Consider the following 24,524-nt stretch of genomic DNA (forward strand, 5'->3'; position numbering starts at 1 on the left):
TCCCTTCACCTCTTCATGAGTTCAGGAATTGCAGTGTTTAAAAGCAGTGAGCCAGTGGCTCTCCCCCTCCAGCCTGTGCTTACAGACCCTCTGCTCCTTTTCCTTTCTCTTCCACTTGTCTCAGTTCTGTGGGAAAGCAGGATTCAAATGCTGAGATAAATACAAAAATCTTCATTTATGCACCCATTGCAAATGTGCTGCTTCACCTGACACTGGAGATCAGGGAAATGCACCCAAGAAGGACCTGGAGCTGCTGGAGTGAGGCCAGAGGGGCCGTGGAGCTGGAGCCAGGCTGGGGAGCTGGGGGTGCTCACCTGGGGAAGGGAAGGGTCCAGGGAGAGCTCAGAGCCCCTGGCAGGGCATAGAGGGGCTGCAGGAGAGCTGGAGAGGGGCTGGGGACAGGGATGGAGGGACAGGGCACAGGGAATGGCTCCCACTGCCAGAGGGATGGATGGATGGATATTGGGCAGGAATTGTTCCCTGGCAGGGTGGGCAGGGCTGGCACAGGGTGACAGAGCAGCTGTGGCTGCCCCTGGATCAGTGCCCAAGGCCAGGCTGGACAGGGCTGGGATCATCCTGGGACAGTGGGAGGGGTCCCTGCCCAGGGGAGGGGTGGCAGGAGATGGGCAGGAAGGTCCCTTCCAACCCAAACCTTCCTGTGATTTACCAAGTGCTTCTGAAAAACTCACTTTTCCTGCACTTCCCCAATTCCTTTGGCTTTGGAAGCCTCCAGAATGAGTCCCTAATTCCCTGGCAGGTTTGTTTCTCCTGGTGCACCCTGGCTGGGCTCTCAGGGCTCTGGAGTTGTGCTGTCCATCACAGTGACAGCTGGGGTGGGGTGTCACTGGTGAGAAAGGGGAACACCTGAACTGCAGAGGGGAGATCTCTGAGTCTGATAAGTGCACGGGGTACCCATCATCATTTGTTGGTGCCCATCATCATTTTAGGCTTATGCTGATGGAATTTTTTAGGAGAAATGCAAGCCTGTAAGTGCTTTAGAAAGGCACAGGGTTGGAGCCTGGCCTGTGAAGTCCCTGCAGTAATCTCAGTTCTTAGCTCAGAGGGATTCTGAGATCTGTGCTTTTTCAGCATTAATGGCAGATGGAGAAGGTGCTGTGGCTTGTGAAGGTACTAAGGCAATAAAAGCTTTTTAATGAGACCTCAATATATCACTGTTAAATCTGGGACATGAGTGAGGAGAAAACTATTTTTAAATGCAATTATGAATGTGTGCAGAGATTAGTGCATTGTAAGGGTTTCAAGGAAGATTTTTATGTCCTTAGTGTTTGTTGCTCATTCTTTGTACAGCACTTGGCCAGTGCTGCCCCAGGTCTTGAGTGAGGCTTCTGCAAGAATAGATGCCAAAAATAGGATACAAGGGGCTTCTTTTTTAATTAGTGTTGGTTGGTTGGTTGGTTTTTAATTCACAAAGCATCAGGCCTGTTTCTGATGCAGGGTAGCATGAATACTCCTCTAGGAGCTGTGGAAAAATCTGAATAAAAAGGGAATGTGGTGAATCCATTTGCTTGGCCCTGTAAGCTGTAGTGATTTACTGAAATGATCTAATTTTAGCTTCTGAGATATGTAGATATAATACTCTTAAACATGTCAAAATTTGTATTTTGGATTTTCTTCCCCTGTGTCTCTTCATGCTTTGTATGTGTGTGAACCAACACTGGAATTTTACAGCTGGGGATGTGGTTGGGAGCTCTGAAGTCACTGACAGAGTTTTGTCAGATGATCCTGTTCTCAGATGGGTTCCACATCATGGAAAAAGATTTCTTAGGGAAAAAGAGCTTTTGAGCTCCAACTGCCCAGCTGCAAGGGTTTTTTTAAAGTCTAAGGTTTTAAGCTCTCAAGTGCAAAGGGAAGTTTTAGAAGTTATGAAGCTAAAATTGTGGGGGTTTTCTGCTGTTTTTTAGAGGGCTTGGACAATTCAGTAGAACTGGACTTTAGAATTGTGGAATCACACAGGAGGACAAAGGATCCCAAGAATCCAAATCCTCCATGAGCCCTGACAGCAGCAGGGTCTGCCTTAGATGGTTTTCTCCCCCTAAATGTTCCAGCTTTTGGCTTCTGGCTCTGAGGGATCACCAGCTTAAATACTGTGGGAAAACATCCCACCTGTGGCTTTGGGTGCTGCAGGTTCCCAGCTCCTGCCTGCCTGGGTTAGTGAGTCAGGGCTGTGTTCATCTTCTGTGTCCAATAATATTTTGGTCACAGCAGTTCTGGTCTGGCATTGCACCAGTAAACCTGTGTTTCCCTTTCAATCCACATACCTTGCTTTTCCTTGTTACTGCTGCATGAATCTAGCATTCTTTGTTCAGCTTTTGGCAGGGTTTCTGTTGCTGTGTCAGGTTCTTTCTCTGCCTCTTGGTTAAGGCCTTTTCATTTCACAGGCTGGCTCCCAGCATGGAGCCTGTCCCCAGGAATCCTCAGAAACTGGGGCAATCACTTAATTGGCACACTGGCTTCCATTTGGGTTTGCCAATTAAATAAGTTCAATTAATCCAGAATGGATACTGTATTTTTGGCAGGAAGTATTAATTCCTAGCAATAATTTAGTTTTCATAGACAAGAGCAGCAATAGTTTCTGGTTACATTTGCAGCCTTCCCAGTGTGTGTGCACTCTGGCACTACATGGTGAGCCAGGAGATCCAAATGATGTTTTGTAAATATCTGTTTGGAAGTCTGTTTCTGTACAACAAAATGAAGGAAAGATTTGGGATTTGCTAAGTCTGGATCAGTGCAGTTTGATCACTATTTTTAATGCACCCTGTTTATCATTTCTTTCCTAATTCTGGCCCAGCCAGGCTGCTGTTGCTGCTGTTCCTGTGGTCCTGCTGTTGTTGTTATTCCCTACCCTGAGCTCTCGAGTCAGGATTGCACTGTCATGACCCTCCACCTCTTTCCCTCCCACCCTCTTCCAAAGCTGATCTCTTTCTGTGCCTCTTTTGTTGTCAGATTACAGGAAATGCCACAATTGTTTGAAATGTACTTATTTGGGAGATAAAACTTATAATTTATTTACTGTCAATCACCTTTCCCTAATCCCAGCTGTTTAAAAATAAGGTGGAACATTTAGGAAGAGAAAGAAGTCTCATATTTATAAGTGTTTCATTTTAACTGGCTTTTTTTTTAAATCAGTGTCCATGTCCTCTTAATGCAGTTCATAGTTACCTTAATGATGGAACAGTTTTTGAAGGGTATCAACAGTCTGCTCATCCATCCCCTTCCATTCCCCACCCCAATTTAAGCCCAAGAGACAAACAAATCACGTCAGTTTGTCTTTCTGATGGTTGTGGGCATTAATGGTTTTTTTTGGCCATGATTCAGCCTTCTTAATTATAAAATGATTAATTATTCACTGAAGATGTTGGCAGTCATTAGCCTGACTTTTTAATTTAAATCATTCCCTGCATTTCTGCCTTGCTGTGTTGGTCACTGCTGTGTTTGGGATTTGGTGGTTACCAGGGCACAGATTAGTCATGGAATGGTTTGGGTTGGAACCTTTCAGCCCATCTGGTGCCACCCCTGCTGTGAGCAGGGACCCCTCCCACTGTCCCAGGATGATCCCAGCCCTGTCCAGCCTGTCCTGGGGCACTGTCAGGGATCCAGGGGCAGCCACAGCTGCTCTGTCACCCTGTGCCAGCCCTGCCCACCCTGCCAGGGAACAATTCCATCCATCCATCCATCCATCCATCCATCCATCCATCCATCCATCCATCCATCCATCCATCCCTCCCTCTGGCACTGGGAGCCATTCCTGTGTCCTGTCCCTCCATCCCTTGTCCCAGTCCCTCTCCAGCTCTCCTTTATTCCCTGGCAGGGGCTCTGAGCTCTCCCTGGAGCTTCTCCAGGTGACACCCCCAGCTCCCCAGCCTGGCTCAGAGCAGAGGGGCTCCAGCCCCCAGAGAGCTCCATGGTCATTATTCACTTTCCCAGCTCTTGCAGTATCAAGTGTCCTGCTCCCAGCTCTTCTGAGTGCCAGCAGGTCATTTCTGGAGAGCAGTGTGCTGTTTCCAGCACCTGTGCCTTTCCTGGTGGGCAGCAGGAGTCAGGATGCTGCCCAGTCTGGGGCCCTGCTGTGGTCCCAGCCAGGCTTTCCTGTACCCTTGGACAGTTACTGAAGTGCCTCTCTTGCTGTGCTGCTCAGAAGTTGTGGTCAGTATGGTATAAAGTGCATGCTGCAGGCAGACACATTCCTGACATTGCTGCTGTCACAGGGCTTTGGGCAGGGAGTGCCCTGGATCCCAGCTCTGTGCTCATGCTGTTGGAAACAGCTCTTTTCTGGAAACAAAAGCTGAGCCCAGGTTGGCTTAACACACAGAAATATGAATTCCTGTGAATTGTACAGTTCAGTGCTGGGTTAAATGTCAGGCTGCTGGTTTTTCCACCTTCCCCATCTTGCTGCTGCTGCACTGGGACAGCCCCTGAGTTGCTAATCCTATTTATACCTATAACATAACAGCATCTTGTGTTATTTGCATAATCACTGACTGTGGCCAGGGGACTTACCAGAGTGGGATTTGCTTATTTGAGCCCGAGTCCATCTCTGTTGGGTTTTCTGTGATGAGAAATTGCTTTCTACAATAACAACCCAAAGCTTCAATTGGCCTTTTATATCCAAGCCATGATTAGGATCCCCTCATCAAACAGTAGCTGGGATCTTTAGGGTCTTTTTTTTACCAACAAGAAACTGGAATCACAAGTATTGTTCCTGTTGGATATTCTCTTTCCTGTGGCTTTTCTCTGTGATTTATTTTGTAGGCTCTAGCCCTGTGTGCCTTTCCCACGCATATTGTATGTGGGATTTTTGTTCTTAAAGCAAGTGCATTCCTGGGGCACCCTGCCATTGTGTGAGGCTGTGTGCTGCACCCTGCAGCCCTGGGCCCAGGGCTTTGGGAATGGTGATCAGGCTTCACTGCAGGGATGTCAGATCTGACCTAGGGCTGCCAGGGAGTCACCAGGCTAATGCTCTGTAGCTGCCCACTCACTTGTGCTTGGTTCCATCCCTTTTAGCCCCAAAACTGGGTTCTGTGGAGAACAAGAGTGAGACTGTCCTGCTGGAAGCCAGCAGCACCCCTTGGTGCACTGGATTCACACTGTGTCTCCTACCTGGAGGAGTTCCATGCCCAGAACCACTCTGAGCTTTGGTGGCAGGGCAGTGCCAGAGGAGGTGCTCAGGCTGCCAAGCTGCCTGTTCCATGCCTGGGATTCCCCCTCAGTGGGTTTACATGGGAGCTGGAGAGGGTTTACCCACATGTCTGTGAGCTGCAGATCTTTATCTGAAAACACAGCAGACAAATAGTTAAAGATTTGTTCTTTGCTCATTCCACACTGATCCTTTTAGCTCTGGTAAATGGATGCCCTGGACTAACTCCTCTGTGATGCAGAGTCTCTGGAATGAGACTCAGGTTTCCCTGAATTTGCCAGCTCATGGCAATGCTTTAAAGTGTTGGGGTTTTTTTGTTTTGCTTTTTCTTGGTTCCCCCCCTCCCTTCCCCTTTCTGGTGGAGAGATGCTGAGAGTAGAAAAAACACATTCTGTGTGGTCCTTTAAAAAAAAGAGAAGAATTCCCTTTTATACATGCTGTGAAGTAAGTACTGGTTGGAGCAGTTTGGAATTGGGAACGTGGAAAATGGAATTAGAAGTTCTAAACTCAGAAAATGATACACATTCAAGTGTCTTTATTGAATGCACATTTCTTAGACATGGGATTAAGAATGTGCATTGCCAGTGTTCAAAGTTTCCTTACTGTAAGCACTTGTCATTTTTTCACTCCTTTTCTCTATCCCATTATCTCAGTTGCCATGAGATTTTAAAGACATCTCCACATTCTCCAGTCCCCAAACTGAGAGCTAAATTAAAAGGTCACTACTCCCTCTAATTACTTAGGCCATCCTGGCATTGAGCTCTGCACATAAAGCACCCCTCCTGTCAGAAAAGATATTTGGAAGGAGCTAAGTGATAACTTCAATTAAAAAAAAAATAAAAAAATTTAGAAGGTTTCAGTGTTTCTCACTCTGGAAACATCCTTGTGCTGGGTGCTGTTGAATGTGCCCGTGCTGCACTCTGCTGATGAGAACATGAACAGCACAGGATTAATCCTTAATCACAGAAGCACAGGATGGTTTGTGTCAGAAGGGATCTCACAGCCCATCAGTGCCACCCCATGCCATGGACAGGGACACCTTCCACACCCAGGCTGCTCCAAGCCCTGTCCAGCCTGGCCTGGGACACTCCCAGGGGTGGGGACACAACCTCCCATCTCAATTAAGAAATGCAGAATTGGAGGGGGATGTTTAAAGCTATTTTTAACTTTGTAAAGCTGCTGTATGTATGTGACAAGCACATATATATGTTTACAATGGCAATGTCAGGCCTGGGTACCCAAACCAGGTGTTGCTTCTTTATTTTAAATGTCTACAAATATCTTAAGCAGCTCTGAAAAATGTAGCTGCAATGTGTCAGAGCCATGCTGTATGAAAATCCTTAAGAAATTCATTTGGTTCCACTAAATGAATCCATGGAAAGTGGTAACCAGAAGAACTTGGCAAACATTTGCATTTCCATCATATTACCCCTGTACCTCTGACATTTTGGGGTGAATGTTTCTCTTCATCCATTCTCATGTATTTCTGTGCTGTAGCCTTGTTCAGCACATCTTAATCCTTTCAGGGATAAATGCTGTGGAATTGGGACATTTCTTTTGGAATTATTTGGAGCAGCTTGGACTTGGTGACTTTCAGTTTAGTGGAGCATTCTTCCTTTCCTTCATTGATTTATTTATTGTGGAGAACTAGGGTAGTTGTCACAACACCTGAAGCAAGAGCAGAGAGAACTCTGTGGGGTGTGTGAGAGCAGGGTCAGAGCTGAGATGGACCAGGTTTCTTCCTTCACTGTGCTCCATCCAGGAGAGCTCTCCTGGACATAACTCCTGAGAGCAGATGTGATGGAGTCACCCCCTTCCACCAGGAGCAAAGATTGTTGTGGGACACTTTCCTTTAGTGCTGCAGAGCAAACTGATGGAGTGGATGCTGAGCCAGCTCTGTGTAGTGAGTTGGTACCCAAAATTTGGGGTAGCTATTGAGGTCCTTGTACATGAGCACCCACTTCAGAGCTCTTCATTCCTCTTTGTGCCAAGTGAAGAAATTACTGCTCCCTCCAGAGCAATGACTTCTGAAACAACATTTCTGTTCCCTGCTCTTCTCCAAAGTAAAACTGAAGTGAAGCTTTAGGGGTTTTGAGAGCTTTAAAGGGGTTTAGGGTTTTTTCCTCTCTTTGTATTTTTCCCCTCCTAGAAAATCGAGGGGAAATGAAGATGATGTAAAGGAAAGACTGTCATGGAAACCAAGCAGCATTTTGAGTCAGCTCTGCTGTTTTTAGAAACAAGGCTATGTGCTGACAGAATCCAGAGCAATCTGGTCCCTCCAAAGTGGCTTTGCTGAGAGACTGACAGTGGGAAATGAATAAATGTTGGTGCCTGTCTAATAGTCTAATAGTTATTCTTGCTTTGTGCTAAGCTTAGATTAAATTCCTGCCTTCAGAAATCTCACCTGGATTCACCCACCTGCTGAGGTGTGTCTGAGGTGCCTCCTCAGGGTCTTCCTGCAGTCCTGTGGAAAACCAGCTCTGGGATTGCTGGTGGGATTCCAGGGTTTCTGTTCATCCCAGAGTAAGTCAGGAGCAGCAGGAGAGCTGTGGGTTCAATATTCTCCCCTGTCCAGGATACCAAGGGGGAAATTTCATCACCTTGTGTTCCCTGGGCTGTTGTGTTGAGTTTTACATATATTTTCAGACTGTGTTACATCTCTGCATGTGAGGGAAACAGGTTGACATATTTTCTGATAAATGCAGGGAGACTTTTTAGGAGAAAATCCTTTCATATTATGCTGTGGAATCATTAGATATAAATTATTTATGACTAAGGTTTTGTGTGCTAGGGAGCACAAAGCTGAAGTTTTCTACATCATGTCTATAAATAAAAGGACTAGAAATTTCAAATGCTTAAAGCTACACAGCCTGATTTGTGAGAGCTCTCACATTCCACTCTTGGATTCCCAGGGGGATTAGGAGCAGCACTTGAACGTGTCCAGGGCAGGGAATGGAGCTGGGGAAGGGTCTGAGCCCCAGGAGGGGCTGAGGGAGCTGGGAAGGGGCTCAGCCTGGAGAAAAGGGGCTCAGGCTGGAGAAAAGGGGGCTCAGCTGGAGAAAAGGGGCTCAGCCTGGAGAAAAGGGGTTCAGGCTGGAGAAAAGGGGCTCAGGCTGGGGAAAAGGGGCTCAGCCTGGAGAAAAGGGGGCTCAGCCTGGAGAAAAGGGGCTCAGCTGGAGAAAAGGGGCTCAGCTGGAGAAAAGGAGGCTCAGCCTGGAGAAAAGGGGGCTCAGGCTGGAGAAAAGGGGGCTCAGCCTGGAGAAAAGGGGCTCAGCCTGGAGAAAAGGGGCTCAGCCTGGAGAAAAGGGGCTCAGGCTGGAGAAAAGGGGGCTCAGGCTGGAGAAAAGGGGCTCAGGCTGGAGAAAAGGGGGCTCAGGCTGGAGAAAAGGGGCTCAGCCTGGAGAAAAGGGGCTCAGCCTGGAGAAAAGGGGCTCAGCTGGAGAAAAGGGGGCTCAGCCTGGGGAAAAGGGGCTCAGCCTGGGGAAAAGGGGGCTCAGCCTGGGGAAAAGGGGGCTCAGCCTGGGGAAAAGGGGCTCAGCCTGGAGAAAAGGGGCTCAGGCTGGAGAAAAGGGGCTCAGCCTGGAGAAAAGGGGCTCAGGCTGGAGAAAAGGGGCTCAGGCTGGGGAAAAGGGGGCTCAGGCTGGAGAAAAGGGGGCTCAGGCTGGAGAAAAGGGGGCTCAGGCTGGAGAAAAGGGGCTCAGGCTGGAGAAAAGGGGCTCAGGCTGGAGAAAAGGGGCTCAGCTGGAGAAAAGGGGGCTCAGCCTGGAGAAAAGGGGCTCAGGCTGGAGAAAAGGGGGCTCAGCCTGGAGAAAAGGGGGCTCAGGCTGGAGAAAAGGGGCTCAGCCTGGAGAAAAGGGGGCTCAGGCTGGAGAAAAGGGGCTCAGGCTGGAGAAAAGGGGCTCAGGCTGGAGAAAAGGGGGCTCAGGCTGGAGAAAAGGGGCTCAGGCTGGAGAAAAGGGCTCAGGGGGATCCTGTGGCTCTGCACAGCTCCCTGACAGGAGGGAACTGCCTCAGTCAGGGGGATTGAGCTCTGCTCCAGGGAACAGGGACAGCAGGAGAGGGCATGACCCCAAGTTGTGCCTGAGGAGGCTCAGCTGGGAAATTGGGGAAAAAAAACAAACCAAAAAAACCAAAAAACCAAAACTCAGCTGCCCAGCTCAGGGCTGGAGTCCCTGTCCCTGAAGTGCTCAGAAAACAGAAGTGTGTGTGTGGAGGCTCAGGGCAGTTTGGTGGTGAGCACAGGGAGTGATGCTGTTAAAGGCCTTTTCCACCCTGAGCAGCTCTGGGATCCTGGGATCCATGGGGGCTGCACAGGCTCTCTTCCTCCTCCTAGGGAAGGGTTTGCTGGGATCTGCCTGCCTGGCAGTCCCTGCAGGTATCTGGGACAAAATCCTGACTTTCTGCAATATTGTCTCAGTTACTACTGATACAAGTGCAGCTTTTGGAAGGAGAATTTCTTGGTTTAGGGCAAGCTGCTCTAGTGATGTCTCTCCAAAGCAAAGGTAAGAGGCTGAGATTTCTGATAAATCAATTCTCTCACTTCTGGGTAGTGCTCTAATTTGTTTACCAAGTTTTGGACTGGAGCAGATTGATACAGCAGTGACACTCAGCTGTGAAAATGGGACTAAACAATTTGCATAAACAGATTAGCTCTGCAATTACCAGGTTTCCACAGCACAATGATGCACAGAGAATAGGGAAGTGAGAAGCCACTGATGATGGCAGGTAGCTAATTTTTGGATGTAAATAATCCAATGTTTCAAAATGATTTTTAAAATTAAATTACTGCGACACAAAGCACAAAAGAAGACAGATCTCATTTGAAGGGTTTTGTTTGTGTTGTGAGGGGAGAGTGACCTGAATGCTACATGTCAAGTTTTGCATCAAAAAATAGTGTATAATAATAGTGTATAAAATCTCTTTATGTAGTTGTGTATCTTTGGTTTGAATGGAAAGGAGTTATGGTTATTAAGGAATAATAAATACAGTTTCTAAAATTGCAGCAAGTTCCTTTTTTGGTATCTGTCTCTTTACCAAGTTTTTTTTCTCATATTGGTACCTGTTAAGGATTTGAGCTTGCACAAGTTCTCTGCCCTCACCTTTCTGTGCTTCTGCCCCAGCTGTGAGCCTTGGAGAGATGTGGTTCTGCAGCAGTCCTGGAGCTCAGGTCTCATTGAAACCCCCAGGGTTAATTACTGCCTTGCATCCCATTGCTGTCCTCCTAGCTGGATGCAGGGAAGGGGAGAGGCAGAAATGCAGCTCAGTTTGGACTCCACTGGGAAGGAGAGGATAATTCTTCTCCAGGAGAGGTGCTGGCATTTCAGGCTCCTGGAGGTGTGAGTTTTGCCTGTGCCTGTGCTATGAGTCAGATCCAGGGAGGTCTCTGCCCACTGCTGCAAACTGACTTGAAGCCCACATTTTCTGTCAGATTGTTTATCCATTTTTATATCCTACCAGCTCCTACTGCTGATGGAGAAGAAAAATTGCTTTTCTTCCTACAGAAATTCTGTTGCTTAGAAAATTAGAAAATTAAGCAACCACAGCTTAGCCTAAAAGCAGCTTATTGGAATGGCACATTGATTCTTCTAACTAGTTATTTTCTTATGTAAAAGACCTGTAAGGTTTATTAAATTGGAGATCCTCTTAATGCTAAAATTCACAATGAGACTCTCAAGTGTCCTATTACATCCTGAAGTGATTGTGTGCTCAGTAAGTCAGCCCAGGCAGGTTTATTTGAGTGTATAGATACTGTTTTCCTCTGGCTGTGCCTGTGCAGGGCTGTGGGACAGTGGGGTCAGGGCACTGCTGTGGTCAGGGCGTGCCAGCTGCAGCTGGGAGGGAGAGTGACCTGACTCAGATTTATTCAGTGGTGCTCAAGGAGTGGAGCTCACTCAGGAGAGATTTTGTGGGGGCAGTGCTGGAAGCAGCAGGAGCTGGGTGAGTGCAGCTCTTGGGGCTCCTCTCCTCAGAGCTTCAGCCTGGAGCTCCAAGGGAGTGGGGCTCCTGCAGCTTGGCTGGTCCAGAGCAGGCACCAGGATGGTCAGGGGGATGGAGAGCCTGGGAGAGTTGGGATTGTTCAGCCTGGAGCTCCAAGGGAGTGGGGCTCCTGCAGCTTGGCTGGGTCCAGAGCAGGCACCAGGATGGTCAGGGGGATGGAGAGCCTGGGAGAGTTGGGATTCTTCAGCCTGGAGCTCCAAGGGAGTGGGGCTCCTGCAGCTGCTTGGCTGGGTCCAGAGCAGGCACCAGGATGGTCAGGGGGATGGAGAGCCTGGGAGGGTTGGGATTGTTCAGCCTGGAGAAGAGAAATTTCAGGGTGACCTAAGTGTGGCCTTCCAGAGCCTGAAGGGGCTGAGAAGGAGGATGGAGAAGAGACTGTGGACAAGGACCTTGAGTAACAGGACAAGGGGAATGGGTTCAAACTGACAGAGAGTAGTTAGATGGGATACTGGGAAGAAATTCCTCCCTGTGGAGCTGTGGTTGCCCCAGTTCCTGGAAGGATCCAAGGCCAGGTGTGAAGGGGCTTGGGTCAGCCTGGGCTGGTGGAAGGTGTCTCTGCCCAGGGCAGGGAGTGGGACTGGGTGATCCCCAAGGTCCCTTGCAGCCCAAACACTTCCAGGACTCTGGTCCCATTGTCTGAAGCAGGGGAATGGACCTGAAGTCCCAGAGTGTCCCTGGTGACTGTAGCAGGACCCTCCCATGGACAAGGTGGTTGTAGCCTTTCCCTGTGCCTGTCTGGGGTTCCCTCTCTCTGGCACTGGTCTGGTTGATAATAAAAGCAGGAGAATGACACTGACTTGCTCACTACAGCTGTGGGTGAAGCTCAGGTACAGGTGACCTGTGTCAGGGTGAACTGGGAGCTCCAGGGAGGGGTGACAGAGATTGTCCTGGTGTTCATCCCACACATGGGCTGCTAGCTTGGATTGTGGTGCTCCAACTGTAAAGTTCTGGGGTTGGAGACCAATTTCTCCATATTTCACACTGCAGAATGCAGCTGTGCTCTGTTATCAGTCTCAGCTTTGGGAGGAGTCCAGCTCTGCTCAGAGATCTGCTGGACCAGCTTAGAGCCATTTGGACTGGTGTAACATCAGTCTGTTCTCTTCTGTCTTTAGAAAAGGGACTTGATGGAATGCTTTTGGTTCCAGGCTGTAAGAGAAGTGACACTGAATTTCTTCCTTCCTCTTGGTTCAGCAGTCCCTCTTTGGAGCAGTGTTTTTAGTGCACTGTATAAAGCAGAAGAAGCTCGTTCAGCTGGTGTCACTGATGGGCAATCTCTGGGCAGCATCAGTTGTTTTTCTCCTCCTTCTCTGTGAAGTCTTTGCTGGTCTTGCTGTTTGATCACTGCTCTCTCCAGAAAAGCCTCACTGAAGACCCTCATTCCTCTGGATCACAGTGGGAGAAACCCCTGGAGTTGAGTGGTTGTGTCCCTTGTGATGGACCCCAGAAGAGCTCATGGCTTAGGCAAAGGCAGCTGGGGGAAGGAGGGTGTGGGAAAGTATGACAGAACAGAAAGGAGAGAGTTTGGAGTTCTGGCCTCACTGAAGTAAATGAATTTTAGTGATTAAGGAATTTTAATATCCTCAAGCACTTAAACCAATAGCTTCAAACATCTATTTTAGAAGTTCACCTCCCACATACAAGCAGCTCTGTCATTAGCTTGTTTTCTACTCTGTGAGCAATCCAGCTTTTTGCAGTGCCTCTTCCTGAGTCTAAATACACAGATGTCTGGAAAATCAGGTACTTGATGAGGAGTCCAAGGATGGAGTTTGGGAATATCTATTTCACTCCCACCTCTGAAGATCACCACTTCAGAAACCAGAAGTAGCAATGAATTAAATACTGGATTTCACAGTTACACCTGGGGTCAGCAAGGCTGGGGGCAGGAGGAGGTTGTCACCTCTCTGATCCCATCCCAAAGCCAGTTTTCCCTGGATTTCACAGTTACACCTGGGCTTAGCAAGGCTGGGGGCAGGAGGAGGTTGTCACCTCTCTGGTCCCATCCCAAAGCCACTTTTCCCTGGATTTCACAGTTACACCTGGGGTCAGCAAGGCTGGGGGCAGGAGGAGGTTGTCACCTCTCTGGTCCCATCCCAAAGCCAGTTTTCCCTGGATTTCACAGTTACACCTGGGGTTGACAAGGCTGGGGGCAGGAGGGGGTTGTCACCTCTCTGGTCCCATCCCAAAGCCACTTTTCCCTGGGTAAAAGGCAGAATTGAACTGAAGCATGTCTGAGGTTTGTAGCCCCATGCCAGCAGAGCCCCGGGCTCGCAGCTGTGTTTAACCCTTGCTTTCCCTGTCTCCCTGCAGGCCCGAGGCGCCGACGTTCCCGACATCCCGGCGGAGCTGCCGCTGCGCTCCTGCGGCAGCACGGCCAGCATGAAGGTGAAGAATGTCAGAAAGTAAGAATTCTGTGGTTCCCCTCTCTCCTGGGCTCCCAGCTGTGCTGAGGGTTGGCTGTTCAGGGCGTTCAGCAGCAATGTGTGATGGGGATCCTCAGCAGAGCCTCCAAAATCCTCGTGGAACTGGGGCAGAACCTAAAACTGGCATGGGAGCTTGTGCTGCTCACTCTGCTCCTTCTGGCCATAGAAACAAAGCTAGGTAGAGTTCTGAACTTCACTCTTGCAGTGCTTTTAGTCTTCTTTAGCGATTCTTCCTGGAAGTGGTTAATTAAAAAAAAGCCCCACCTCAACAGAGCATATAGAGAAGAATCTCAAAAGAAGCCCAGGCAATGTATAAATTAGATCATTTTCCTTGTCTCCTTATGCTCTGGGAAGCTAAACCAGGACAAGTGGGTGGCCTATATGTATTTTTTGTCTGATTTTTTTTCTCTTTTTTTTTTTTTTTTTTTTTTTTTTTGCATTCTGCCATCTGTAACTTCACTTGACTGGATTTTACACGGTTTTCCCTTCTAAGGGATATTTTTTCTTTCCTGATCTCCCAGTTTGTTGGTCTGTGTTGCTCATGCTGTATTTCTGTCTCTGCTTGTCTCTCAGAGACTTTAACCAAGTCATTATGCTTGCAGCAACGGGGATCAGAAATAATCAATATTACTTTGCTAAAAATGCTGACTTGAGGAGCAGAACTCCCCAAGATTGATGGATCTGAGCCTTCAGCTCACCCCTCTAGTGCTCTGCTGGGAGGGAAATGGCTCTTTGTTCCAGTGCTGAGCAGCCAGATGCTGCATCTCACTTCCCACTTGTATTCCCGTGGGAAGAGGGAGCTAGATAATGACAATCTCATTGGCTCAGCACCAGGAATATCTATAGGAGTCTATAAGAGCTGCAGCAGAAGCAGGAGCATGTTGCAGAGCCACAGGAGCTCCCTGGCAGCCACCAGTGTGACTGGAGACACTTGGGAATAACTATGCCTGACTTTTGAATTTGCAAAAGGCAAAGGATAAATAGAGTTTGTTCTGCACCCTCAGATACATCCCCCCGGGACTGATGGGCTGTGATGCCTTTCACAGGTAAAGTTGTGCTTTCCTCGTGTCTGTGTAAGGCTGTGGATGTGCATTTGTGAGCTGCAGCTGCTTGTCCCTGCTCAGTGTCCAGGAAGCCTTTGGGATGTGCTGCTGGAATGTCACAGCTCTAGGGATGCAATGGGATGTGCTGCTGGAATGTCACACAGCTCTAGGGATGCAATGGGATGTGGTGCTGGAATGTCACACAGCTCTAGGGATGCAATGGGATGTGGTGCTGGATGTCACAGCTCTAGGGATGCAATGGGATGTGGTGCTGGAATGTCACAGCTCTCTAGGGATGCAATGGGATGTGGTGCTGGAATGTCACAGCTCTAGGGATGCAATAGGATGTGGTGCTGGAATGTCACAGCTCTAGGGATGCAATGGGATGTGGTGCTGGAATGTCACAGTTCTGCAGGGATGCAATGGGATGTGCTGCTGGAATGTCACACAGCTCTAGGGATGCAATGGGATGTGGTGCTGGAATGTCACACAGCTCTGCAGGGATGCAATGGGATGTGGTGCTGGAATGTCACAGCTCTAGGGATGCAATGGGATGTGGTGCTGGAATGTCACAGCTCTAGGGATGCAATGGGATGTGGTGCTGGAATGTCACAGCTCTAGGGATGCAATGGGATGTGCTGCTGGAATGTCACAGCTCTAGGGATGCAATGGGATGTGGTGCTGGAATGTCACACAGTTCTCTAGGGATGCAATGGGATGTGGTGCTGGAATGTCACAGTTCTGCAGGGATGCAATGGGATGTGCTGCTGGAATGTCACAGCTCTCTAGGGATGCAATGGGATGTGGTGCTGGAATGTCACAGTTCTCTAGGGATGCAATGGGATGTGGTGCTGGAATGTCACAGCTCTAGGGATGCAATGGGATGTGCTGCTGGAATGTCACAGTTCTGCAGGGATGCAATGGGATATGGTGCTGGAATGTCACAGTTCTCTAGGGATGCAATGGGATGTGGTGCTGGAATGTCACACAGTTCTCTAGGGATGCAATGGGATGTGGTGCTGGAATGTCACAGTTCTGCAGGGATGCAATGGGATGTGCTGCTGGAATGTCACAGTTCTGCAGGGATGCAGTGGGATGTGCTGCTGGAATGTCACAGCTCTAGGAATGCAATGGGATGTGGTGCTGGAATGTCACAGCTCTAGGGATGCAATGGGATGTGCTGCTGGAATGTCACAGCTCTAGGGATGCAATGGGATGTGCTGCTGGAATGTCACAGTTCTCTAGGGATGCCATGGGATGTGGTGCTGGAATGTCACAGCTCTAGGGATGCAATGGGATGTGCTGCTGGAATGTCACAGTTCTCTAGGGATGCAATGGGATGTGGTGCTGGAATGTCACAGTTCTGCAGGGATGCAATGGGATGTGGTGCTGGAATGTCACAGTTCTGCAGGGATGCAATGGGATGTGGTGCTGGAATGTCACAGTTCTCTAGGGATGCAATGGGATGTGGTGCTGGAATGTCACAGTTCTGCAGGGATGCAATGGAAAAGCACTTGGCATTTCAGCTTTCCTTTCTCACTTGATTCCCTTCCCCACTGTTTTAGTGTATCACATCCACAAATCCCTGTGTTCCCTTGGCTGTAGGATGAGGAAGTTGTTGTTTTGTATCAGCACCTATTGTTTATGTCTGCTGAGTGCTCTGCATCCTTCTCACGGTGTGCTCTTGGTGTGCTCCAGGTTATCCTTTACAAAGGGGCACTTCCCGAAGATGGCTGAGTGTGCACATTTCCACTATGAGAACGTGGACTTTGGCAACATACAGGTGAGTCCTGGATTTCTTTTATACACAGAACACCCTGTGCTTCCTGCCAGCTGACCTGGGGAGGAATAGAGGGGCCTCCCCTGGGGCTCATTTAGTTGTTGCTAAATGTTAAGTGATAAGAAGTTAAAGTGTAGAGACTTCATTTGGAATTGCTTCTGTGTGCTCGGGCAGGATCTGCACTCAGTCATGTGGAGCTTTCCCTTGAGCTTGGAGATGATTTTATTTCCACTGGATTTCGCTGATGTCACTGTTTTAAGATGTATCAAACGTTCAGTCTTGAGTCATCAGTAATCACTGTGTGTGTATTTTTGGTTTGTGTGTGTGTGTGACTAAACAACTGTGTGAATGTATTTATGTAAATATAAATAAATCAAATTTACCCCTTCCCTTAGCTCTGCACTGTGCATTGCAGCAGTTGTGCCATCAGAATACCAGAAACTGCTTGCCAGCCAGAGCTGCCTTTCTGGGAATGTGCAGGCTTTGCTCCTCTGTGATCCCTCCCTCAGGAATAGAGGCAGAAGTGTTTTCTGGGGAGGGCTGAGGCTCAGGAGTTTCTCACAAACAGGACACACTTTGTTCTGCACTTAGAGGAGCAGGAATGCCTCTGGCATCTGCCAGCCTTGTAGCCAAAGGGAGGTTACAACCTTTTCATTTGTAAAACATTTCCTGTAATGCTGAGTGAATTATTTACAGCCTTGACACTTCTGCAAGTAGAATCATGCAGCTGGGTTTTCTTCTGTCTGTAAAGCTGCAGCTGGGAAGGAGCCTGTGTGCTGCTCAGGGCTGGCATGTGCTGGTGCTCATTTTTTTCTGTCTGTAAAGCTGCAGCTGGGAAGGAGCCTGTGTGCTGCTCAGGGCTGGGATGTGCTGGTGCTCACCCGTGTGGCTCTGGCAGGGCTGGTTCTGCAGTGTGGGCTCTGCAGACACAGGCACAGGCTGGCAGAGCCAGGGCACCAAGTGCTGCATGAAATGAGCAGAGCTCAGTTCCATGGAGTGCCTGGGAAAGCGGCAGCAGCAGCAGTCCTCACTGCTGAAAACTCTTCCTTTTCATTTTCTGTGTGTAGGAGCAGAGTGGCTGATCCCTGTCCCTGCTTTCTGTCTCCTGGTCATTTGCTGGTTTGACACAACTAATTTTTCAGTCATTCTGAAGACAAGTTTTGTGTTGGAGCAGGTCTGCATCCACACAGGTGTGGTTTTTTACTTCCTGTGGTTCTCTGAGCTCTCCCTTCCATCATCCAGGGATGTTCATTCAGCACAAAGTGCAGCTGGAGAGGGAGCACAAGCTGTGCATGGCAGAGTTTTGATGACCAACAATCAATGATTTTGTGGATTTCAGCATTTCCTGGCATGTTTTCAGGATGGCAGGGCAGACCTGAAGGGTTCATCTTTATATTTGTGAGAGGCAGAAGTAAGATCAGGTAATGACCCTTCCCAGGTTTTCCTGAAGCTTGTTCTGCTGGGAGGTTCCCACAAGCAGGAGTGTTTAGCCCTGCATTTTGTGATGTCCCTGCTGCTCCTGCAGCTTCCCCTGCTCTTGCTCAGTGTCCCCTGGCACAGCCAGAGCAGAGTCTGCCTGAAAAACAGAAACTGTGGGAGGATGTACCACAGGAAATAAAAATGGATTGATTATTGAGCTGTTATTGGCTGTCTCAGCCCTGAGCTGTTTTCTGTGTCTGTGTGTAAAACCAGGAAGAAAACAGGCTGGTGGCAGCATGAGAAGAGCTGTCCTAAAATTGAGACTCTGTGTTAGGGGTCAGTTCTGTTTCCACCATATCTGCCTCTGAAAACCCCTATGTGCTTGGCTATTTGTGTACCTAAAGCAAAATCATGCCTAGATAAGGTGACTCAGGCCCTCTGTGCCTCTGACTGCTTCCCCTTCCTAAGCAAGGTTTCTGATAAATCCCCACAGTGTCAGGACTTTGTTGTATGGTGAAAAATCTCCTTGAGAACAAGAGCTGTGCTGCTGAAATACAAAAATATAAAGCATTGCAGCAGTTTCCTAGAGTACCAGTATTAACAAAATAGAATAAATGAAAGCTGTTAATACAACAGCAGCATTAGTTGGGAGATTTAAAAATAGGTTCACACAGGGCTCATGCATTTTAATGGAGTTGGAGACTCCTTTGTGCTCCCAAGGTAGAGCAGAGAATAGCAGTGGGCTGGAGTGATGGGAAGTGACAGCTTGGCACCTAATAGAGAATTACTGACTTGCATCTGAGGGCTGGTGGGTGTAAACTGCTCTCCAAATCTATTCACTGTTAGAAATTTGCATAGTAGAAATGCAGTATTATCTGTCCATGTCAGGAATTGTGTAATGCTGTCTATTAACAGCCTGGCCAAATTTCAGGTTGTTTTGTAACGTTTATGTCACTTATAATATGTTCTCATGCTGCAGGAGGTATTAATAGCCTGGCATTTCACCTCATGAGATCATTTTAAATTAAATTGCTGAGAGGTCTGAAAAGGGATTTGTTCTCCTCTTATCCTTGCACTGTGCTGGTGAGGCTGGGTGCATTTTGGGGCCTTTTTCTCTTCAGCAATGTCCTTCCACACTGCTTCCAGCAGCAGTATTTTACCCATCCCTGTGGCTGGCCAGCCAGGCACGTGTGGCATCCAGGAAATTGCTGCTAGCCAGGCAAAGGCAGTGATGCCAAAGCTGTGCTGACAGGCAAAGCCTCTCAGGTTGCACCAGTGCCCACAATTCAGCATTTTGCTGAAATACCTTATGTCATTACTGCCTTTGTTTTAAGGGCTGCATCATTCATTTTCAGTTTCTAATGGAAAGCCAGGTTCTGCTTCATAGGTGTGTTTTAGTGTGATATGGGGTAAATATTCAGCTGTGGATCAACTTCTTCATGGTCTGTCTCCCAAGGAGATGCAATGTTTCTTCTCAGTTTACATTTTCCTAATTTAGCTTCCTCTCAGTTTACATAAGATACAAGATATCTCCCCTTTAACTTGTTTTGTCCTGATTCTCACTAGGTGAACATTGGGGGTAAGTCTGCATAAAAATCTCTGTACAAATAGAAGGTCATTTCCAAAAGCTTAAATTGCATTTGTGCAGAAGAATCTGTAATTCAACCTGTGAAATGATAAAAATGCACACTGTTCAACATCAGCACTTTGCATCTAGCAAGTGCTAACTTTTTAAATATCTGCTGGTTTTCTATCCAATTTTTGAATAAATTCCTGAAAATAACTCACCAAAACTGTGTGGGACCTCTTGAGGCTACTTCCAATTCACCAAGTTTAAAAATGTGAGATAGAAAAATGAATATGTAGTCCCAAATCCTTTTGCTTGCATTAAGAACTGACTCCAGACTGAGCCATAGTTAAATTTCTTTTATAATTTAAGAAGATATTAATGTAATTCAATAACTAAATGCTAAAAAAAGTCTGCTAGGTCTCCAGGAGTGTTTGGACAGTTCTCTCAGGGATGCCCAGGTGGGATTGTTGGGGTGTCTGTGCAGGACAGGAGCTGGGCTGGATGATTCCTGTGGTCTCTCCCAAGCCAGGATATTCTGTGATTCTATGAAATGTGGTTTTAGTTTACTTACTGATAGATGCCATCAATATAAACAGGAGAAACAGTGATTAGGAATTCCTTAAATATCTACTTCCTGCCAGGAATAAATACTCTGCTCTTCACTTGAAAGGATTAAGAATTATCTTCAGCTGAGTAGGTTTTGGTAATGGAATATGGAGAGCTGATCAGTTCTGTGCTTCCCAGAAAATATTCTTTTCTCCCTTAGAAGCCATTTGCTGTAATGCACATTCATATCACTCCAGCATCTTGCATCTGACACAGAATTATCCCTTGGAACAGCACAGCCTCTGTGCTTGCCTTGCTGCATCTGATGTCTAAAAATAAATCCCTGTGGGAGCAGCCCTGGTCACAGACCTTCTCCCTGTCAGCACAGCCTGGCAGGAGCTGTGTTATCAGTGGTAAAGGAAGTGTTTGAGCAGGATCACTTCCTCCTGGCAGGCATTCCTGTGGGAATGCCTCTGCCTGGCTCAGCCTGGGCTGGGCTGGGCTTTGCCCTGCAGCTGCTGGATCTTCCTGCTGTGCCTCACACTGTCCAAGCCTTGCAAAGAGCAGCTCAGCCCTGTGCCTGCTGGCAGCAGAGCTGCTGAGAAGATCCTTTTTGGGGTCTCTTCTCTTGGTTTGCCTTTTTTTCTTACTGATATCCTAGGGAAGGGGGCACGGGGGGATGAGCTTCTGAAGGAGTCTCTGATTTTTTTCCCAAGATGGATTGCAAAGGGAACAAAGCTGGTAAAGCCTGGCCAGGTGCCTTGGCTGGGGTTAACTGAGACAGTTTCAGGTGCCACAGCCACAAGGAGTCTTGTGGATGAGCTGGGAGCAGGGATGGGTGGGACAGCCCAGCCTGGATCTCTCCATCAGGGGTTTGATCCCAAGCCTGCTCTGTACCTGCAGTGCAGGAGGGTTTGTTGTCCCAGCTCTTCTGTGGGTACAGTGCTTCCAGGAGCAGCCTGGGTAGCTCCAGGCTGCAATATCATTTGTCCTGTTCATTTTGTGAAGTGTTGAAGAAGGAAAAATACTGATTGTTAAAGCAAAACATAAAACAGCAGTTCCCCATCCAAGTTGTCAGTAAGAAGCATAAAAATTGGCCTGAATTTTGGTGTTGGGGCTTTGAAAGACAGTTTTGCTGTGTTCTGCTTTGTCTTTATGAATATTTGAGGTGCAGACCCAGGTTATGTGTGAGGAGAGGCCCCTTTTCATCTTTGGATGCTGTTAGTCTCTCACAGACTTACCTGGCTGGATCCTGGTGTGTTCCCCTCCTTAAACCAAGGGCTTCCCTCCCTTTCCCTGCTTTCTCCAAGTCATTTCTTCCCTGTTGCCTTCCAGAGTGGTGCTGGGGATGTTGCAAAGGCTGTTTTAAGGACGTGGGTATATGAAAACAACTGTGCAGAGTGTAGGTGGAAATTGCCTCTATTAACTTAATAATTCTAACCACAACTCCCTTAAAATTGGCACAGTCTCCTGCCAAGATCAACAGATTTTAAAAATTTGGAGTCTCTGGGCCAAGGTTTTTGCCTCCAAAGGAGATGGAAAAGACTTGAGTAAGTTCACCTCAGTTTTTGGATTCTGCTGTTTCCTGGTCTTGCTTCCAGTGTGCCACAAGCTCCAGAGAAAAATTCTTCCCTGGAACAAGATCACACCTGTGAAATTGCAGGTTCCCTGTTTTTTTCTGCTGGTGAAATGGGAAGAAATCCAGTGTGGGTTTTGTCACAGAAGGATAAGTTCAGGTGTGGAGCTGTGACTTTGCTCCACAGGGCAGGAAGGAGAATGAGGCTGGCGTTCCCATGTGGATTGTTGGCTAAATCACTCTGAAGGTGCTTTACAGCTTTGCTCCCTCTGACAGACTGTTCTGACATGAATACTTCATTCATTTTTTAGAAAGGAAAGCACAATAGGGCTGGCATTGCTCAGCTGATGGAATGGCCTCTCACAGGCACTCCATATTTCCCTGGATTTATTTATCTTAATCAGCTCTGTCTGATTTCCATCTATGTTCTTTATTTCAAAAAGATGCTCATGAAGCTGTACCCATGGAAGTACCACAAAGAAGTATTGCAGGCAAATGAGATTTTTACCTGTTGGTTGATTACAACAGGTATTTTTGGGGCTTTTTTACATTCTCCTTTTTCTTTTGGATGTTTTTAGGAGTTTGTAGGGAATAAGCCGTATCTCCACAGGAGAACAAACCCATTTGGGACAGAAAACAGAGACCTCCTGCAGCAGTCCAGGTTATTCTCCCTTCTCCAGCAGTTACCACTGGAAACAGAGCAAGCTTGTCTGTGGAATTGTAGGGTTTTTGTTCATTGTGGCTATTTGATGGCATGAGTGAATCTTCAAGTGGCTGTAATAAGCCTAGCTGTTATTTTGACATTGACCTCCTGCTGTTTGCCAGCCCCATAAATCATCTTTACCAACATGTTGCAGAAAAGTGTTAAAATTGGTTTAATTAGTAACTGGAATACAGTTGTTAAGGAAATTTTTTTCCCCTGCATTTTAATGACCTGGAAAAAAACTGAAAGCTGTATTATACATGCAATTAAAATATGTTATTAACTTGAAGAGATTCTGTGGGCTCCAGAAAGATGATGCCTGTTCTGGTGGTGCTTGAAGGGAGATGAAATCTCATCTGTTTGTGGCTGTGGCCAGCCAGCCTGTTGCCAGGAATGCTGTTAAAATGCAGTGTAATAATACTGGGCTGATGGATCTGCCAGCATGCCAGGCTGGAGGGATTTAATAACTGCCTTGTAGAAATGATCCCTGAGATTTACAGGAGCTGGGCTCTGTGTTTCCCCTCTCATGGAGCTTTGTCCAGCCTGAGGAATTCCTCCCTGGAGGGTGGCACAGGGTGCCCAGAGCAGCTGGGGCTGGAATATAAGCTGGTGTTTGCCCCTCCTGCTCTGTGGGTGCTCCATGTGCTGTCCTGTGCCAGGGCTCTGGGATCACTCAGGCTGTTCCTACATCTGCTCAGCTGAGACCACATTTTTGTTTGTTTTACTTGCCAAAGAGAGATGGGCAGAAGGTTTCCTGTGAACATAAACACTCCCAAGGAGCTGGATGCAGGCAGGTTTCTCTCTTGCAGAGGAGGAACAGGCACAGGGGCACACACTCCCCCCTGATGCACTGCTGGGTGTCTGGAGGGCATCTGGAGAAGTTGTGGGCTGTGATGGGTTTGTGATTTTATCCCTTGCTGTGGGTGTGAGCAGAAGATGGAGAGTCCTGCTCCCTGTCCTGCAGGCAAGGCTCTGACCCTCAGCTGTCCTGAGCATGCAGAGCAGAGAGCTCTGTGATCCTGGCTCAGAATTCCAAAGGTATCAGTTACCTCCCCTGGCTTGTCATTTCTGGGCATTTTCTCAGCAGAGCCCACAAACTCAGGCTGCTGTTTTCCTAGCAAGGAAGCATCAAAGGGAAAGGGAATGCTTCCATTGCCATGGATGTGTGGCTGTGGGCTTTGAAAATCAAATACTTACATGGAGAAGCATGAGATTGTCTCACTGCTTCTTCCAGACCCCCTCTCCTGAAGTTTAACTTCTCTCTTAAAACTAAGTGAACAAACTTTGATTCTACTCATTAATTCTTGTTTCTACCCAACCAGATGAGTAAAATAAATATTAATAAAAATCTACTCTGGGACATATTTTTAAGGTGTAAGACATTCCCTGTCACCATCCTGAATTTCTTCCTTTCACATAGTTCAATTCCCAGAAGGAGCTTTTGTGAGAAGCTTGTTTAAATCTGCACAGAGTTGTTTCAAGCTCCATTGGGTGTTTTTTGGAGGCTCAAGGCATGGTTTGGGAGTTACAGTCAGAATTGACATCTCTGACTGCAGAGAGAGCTTTTGGCAACATCACACTCAGAATTATGTAAGTAATGATTTAAAGGGAAGATGGTTCCTTAATAGGCACTCAGAAACCTGGTATTATATGAGTTGGAAATAAAAATACATAGTGCCATGAATATATTCAGAATATATGTTCTGAATTCTTGAACTGGCCTTAAAATCCATTCTGTTCAATTGGAAAAGTGATGAAACTTATAAATATGGTTATAAACCAAAGTGACTGGAAAAGTGCACTTCCTGGGGGAGTGACATTGCTGGTCCTACCAGTTTATGTTTAGATCCCAACTGAAATTTTTCTGATTTACTTTGCAGTGGAGCTGTGCAATTCTTCTGTGTGGTGTTTAAGTGTGAACCTTATTTATTGCAAATATGACATGTCAAAACATTCAGCCTTTAAAAGAACTGATTTTGGTCCAGGTTCCCATTTACCAGCTTGAAGTAGCTCAAAACCCAAAATCTCCTCTGTTATTTTTACAGCTTGAGCCCGGGAATTCACTTTGCAATGTTGCTAAATTATTGAATAATTCTTTATCTGCTGAGTCCTGCAGTAATGTAGGTGTAGCAGTTCTGGAATGGGCAGGGAGCCCACTGGGAGCTGGAGCTGTGGGGCAGAAAGGATTTGCAAGGAAGGAGGGGAATGTCAGGCCAGGACAGTGGTGCTGCCTGGCTGAGGGGAGGGGAGCTCATTAAATTAAAAGTGTGAGACTTGAGGAGCATCAGAGCTGGTTCAGAGTCCAGGCTTTGATT

General features: G+C 47.4%; 1 protein-coding gene across 1 annotated transcript in view; it reads left to right on the forward strand.

Moving 5' to 3' along the window:
* The window catches only part of ARHGAP32 (Rho GTPase activating protein 32), a 233,726-nt gene that overhangs the window by 98,092 nt on the left and 111,110 nt on the right, over positions 1-24,524 (forward strand). Inside the window, exons 3-5 of the mRNA XM_056509588.1 lie at positions 13,460-13,551; positions 14,577-14,618; positions 16,314-16,398. Of these exons, the coding sequence (XP_056365563.1) occupies positions 13,460-13,551; positions 14,577-14,618; positions 16,314-16,398 (219 nt within the window). The remainder of the gene's footprint in view (positions 1-13,459; positions 13,552-14,576; positions 14,619-16,313; positions 16,399-24,524) is intronic.

Source organism: Oenanthe melanoleuca, chromosome 24 (assembly GCF_029582105.1).
Source record: "Oenanthe melanoleuca isolate GR-GAL-2019-014 chromosome 24, OMel1.0, whole genome shotgun sequence".
Lineage (NCBI taxonomy): Eukaryota > Metazoa > Chordata > Aves > Passeriformes > Muscicapidae > Oenanthe > Oenanthe melanoleuca.